Source organism: Manacus vitellinus, unplaced genomic scaffold (genome assembly GCF_001715985.3).
Source record: "Manacus vitellinus isolate BGI_N305 unplaced genomic scaffold, ASM171598v3 scaffold_24_pilon, whole genome shotgun sequence".
Classification (NCBI taxonomy): domain Eukaryota; kingdom Metazoa; phylum Chordata; class Aves; order Passeriformes; family Pipridae; genus Manacus; species Manacus vitellinus.
This window is the reverse complement of record NW_021939798.1, coordinates 12,453,497-12,456,824: the sequence shown is the minus strand read 5'-3', so window position 1 is coordinate 12,456,824 and position 3,328 is coordinate 12,453,497. Positions and strand designations below refer to the sequence as shown.

General features: G+C 63.3%; 1 protein-coding gene across 1 annotated transcript; it reads right to left on the bottom strand.

Moving 5' to 3' along the window:
• Positions 1 to 26: 26 nt before the first annotated feature.
• GCGR (glucagon receptor) lies at positions 27 to 3,328 on the bottom strand. Its single transcript, XM_029960013.1, has 13 exons — positions 3,155 to 3,328; positions 2,764 to 2,860; positions 2,453 to 2,560; positions 2,186 to 2,307; positions 1,993 to 2,099; positions 1,750 to 1,903; positions 1,473 to 1,632; positions 1,336 to 1,396; positions 1,045 to 1,114; positions 806 to 894; positions 588 to 726; positions 441 to 482; positions 27 to 374 (listed from the first exon to the last, which is right to left on the bottom strand). Exons 1-13 carry the CDS (start codon positions 3,203 to 3,205, stop codon positions 81 to 83), a joined length of 1,494 nt encoding a protein of 497 aa, XP_029815873.1. The 5' UTR covers positions 3,206 to 3,328; the 3' UTR covers positions 27 to 80.

Genomic DNA, 3,328 nt, shown 5'->3' with positions numbered 1-3,328 from the left:
CTGCCAGCGCCTGGGGAGGACAGGGCAGGGGACGACGGCAGGCCACTGGCTCAGCGCAGCCCTCCCGTCTGGCCGTGGGCTCAGAAGTGGCTCTCGGCCGTGGTCTCAGGGAACTCGTAGCAGTGGTGGCGATCTCCCAGGGCGAGGTGCTCAGCGGTGCCGCGCCCGCTTCTCTCGGGGCGGTGGGAGCCGGGGTGGGGGGCCAGGCTGTGCCCCAGCCCGTTGGTGCAGCCACTCACCAGCTGGTGCTTCTCGCAGGCGCTGCCGGCGCCGTTGCGGGCGCTGGGTGCGTGGCTGTAGGTGTGCCTGTACTCCTCAGCCAGGTCCCTCCCCAGCTTCCAGCGCTGCCATCGCTTCAACAGCTCTGCCTGCACCTGTGGGTAGATGCCATCAGCACAACCCAGCGCCCCTGCTGCCCCTGCCCCTGCTGTCCTACTCACCTCCTTATTGACAAAGCAGTAGAGAATGGCCACCAGCATCCCCTGGGTGGAGGGAGGAGAGGTGTGAGGCACACAGCCAGACCCCAATCTGGTCCCTACTGAGACTGAGTCCCCACAGAAGGCTGGTCCTGCAAAGGCTGGGCTCACCTGGAAGGAGCTCAGGAAGAGGTCGAAGAAGAGCTTGACATAGCGCAGTGTGCCCTGGGCGTGCTCATCTGTGACGAAGGCGAAGACCACCTCGTGGATGCCCAGCAGCGGGATCAGCGTCAGCGTGGACTTGGCCAGCCTGGGGGACAGGGGTCACGAGGTGGACGCACAGGCGCGTGTGCTGCGGGCACACAGGGTGGGCCGTGCCCAGCGCCCACCTAAACTTGTAGTCAGTGTAGCGCATCTGGTGCGCACGGAGCTTGGAGACAAGGATCTGGATGATGCGGATGAAGATGAAGAAGTTGATCTGCAATGGAATGGAGTGTGCCATGAGAGGCAGGGGCAAGGCCAGGCAGGACAGCTCTGTCCCCCTGCCCTGGGCAGCCTCTCTCACAGCTGTCTCAGGGCTTGCAAAAGAGATGCTGAGACACCAAGTGAGGGGCTGTGATGGGCTCACCAGGATGGCCAGGAACACGGGGAAGCGAAGGATCCACCAGAAGCCCATGTTGTTGTTAGTTGACCAGCACCTGCAGAGGGGAGGGATGGGGACTGCCAGGAAGCCCCTTGACCAGGTGGCTGCTGGAGTCTGGTGTGGCATCAGCAGCCCTGGCTGAGCAGGCGCCACGGGCAGGCACCCTGCCCTTTGCATGGGCAGTGGTGTGGAGCCTCTCTGGGGCCATCACAACATCCCCACACACACCCACTGTGCCCTGTGTTCCCTCAGCCACTGGCAGGGGCTGATACTCACTGGATGTTTTCGTAGAGGAACTTCACAACGACCCAGGGGATGAGGAACAGCACGGGTGCCCCTGAGGGGAGGTGGGCAGGTGGCAGGTGAGGCATGGCAGGGGACAGGGTCAGGGGGGCCAGGCCATGCAAACTCACCCCAGCCAATGCACAGGTAGAGGGTGAAGTAGCTCCTCTCAGAGAAAACAGCCACCACCAGCAGATTGTGCAGGTAGATGCCCTCCACCAGCAGCCAGCAGTAGTTGGCCACAATGCCGTACTGCATGAAAACTGTGGCTGCCCGGCAGCCTGCGGCTGCCTGTGGACAGAGGTCAGGGCTGCAGCACTGCCTCTGTGTGTGCCTGTGCCCCCAGCCTCACCAGTGCCACCAGTCCCCAGCCCCACCAGCCCCCACCCCTGCCCCACCAGCACTGACCTCATCACTCAGCCAGACTTGCACGCTGTAACCGTCGATCTTGTCGCTGTAGTGGGTCTTGAGCAGGGCGTCAATGACCAGCACGGAGACACCCTTCAGGATGAAGGAGGCGAAGAGATTCATGTGGATATAGTTCCTCATGCAGTGCAGCTTGCTGTGAATGCAGGGTCTGCTGTCAGTGCCCACACACAGATCCTCAGTCTCCACCTGCCCACTCTGCGGGCAGCCGTGCCCACGCCCCACCTGAAGCCCAGCAGCAGGGCCAGGGCGAGCAGCAGCGCGCACAGCGACATGGAGTAGCCCACGGTGTACATCACCTTGAAGCTGCCATAGGTCTTGGCAAATTTTTCCTGGAAGAGGAGGGAGCAAGTAAGGGCAGGGGCAGGCAGGGGGGTGGGCAGGGACCCCTACACCCCTGCTGCCCAGCTCTGCCCACCTGCGCATTTATCTCCTCATCATCCTGCTGGCACTGTGTGGCATCGCGCAGGGACTGTCCCTGCGGCCCCGTCACCCACTGCCCGTCCGGCCCGCAGGTCTTGAAGACGTGTCTGTGTTTCACTGTGAGGGCAGGGGGTGGTGGGGTGTGCTGGCCCCAGAGCCCCCACAGGCACCGTGCACCAGCACAGGCACGAGCACCTGCAGCAGCACATGCACACGTATGTGTGCACACACCACACAGGAGCACATGCCTGCCAGCTCTTACCTTTGTGGTACCAGGGCAGGAACCAGGGGCAGGGCACACTGGCCGTGCTGTTGGGTGCGGTGTCAGGCCAACACGAGAACTTGTCAAAGGTGCGGTTACAGACCAGCTCTGCAACAGGATAGGAGATGGCAGTGCCTTGGCCTCACCCTCCCTGGACATCAGGATCCCACACTGGCCCCCTGCTCTGTCCCTGTCCTGTTTGGACCCTGTGCTGGCTTTTCTGCCCCATCCCCATCTCAGTGGGACCCCCCGCCAGCCCCTGTCCCCCTCCCATCCCACGAGAGCCCTGCTGGCCCCCCGTGGGCACTGACCTGTGGGCGCAGGCAGGCGGCTCATGTTGTGCTGGCACTCCTCTCTGTACGCAGTCCATTTCTCGAAGAGGTTATCCGTGATCTGGGCAGAGGGGCCCTGGGGGCACCAGGAAGTGTCACCTGTCACCCGCATCCTGCCCACAGGGGCTGCCCTGCTGTAACAGGCAGTGACCCCAGCTTTGGGACAGCCACAAGTGAGTGCAGGCTAACACTCTGTGCCATGCCACACCATGTCATGTGGATGGCAGGGCGGGCAGGAAAGGGCATCAGCTGCTGCAGTGCCTGCATGGCGAGGGGCCGTGGTGGGCAGGGGTGGATCAGTGGTGGCCCGGGGTGTGCAGCAAGCTGGACATGGGGCAGAACACTGTTGTGTGGGACAGCCCATCCTTACCTGGCAGCAGAGCAGCAGCAGTGGGAGGGTGAGAAGATGTGGCTGGGACATCCCTCCTCTGGGCCACACACATGGGGTGCAGTGCAGGGTGCCCGGCTTCCTACCAACCCTCAGCAGCTTCTCCACCCTGGCGGTGACGGCCTTGGCACGTGGGTGATCCTGTGTGAGACACCT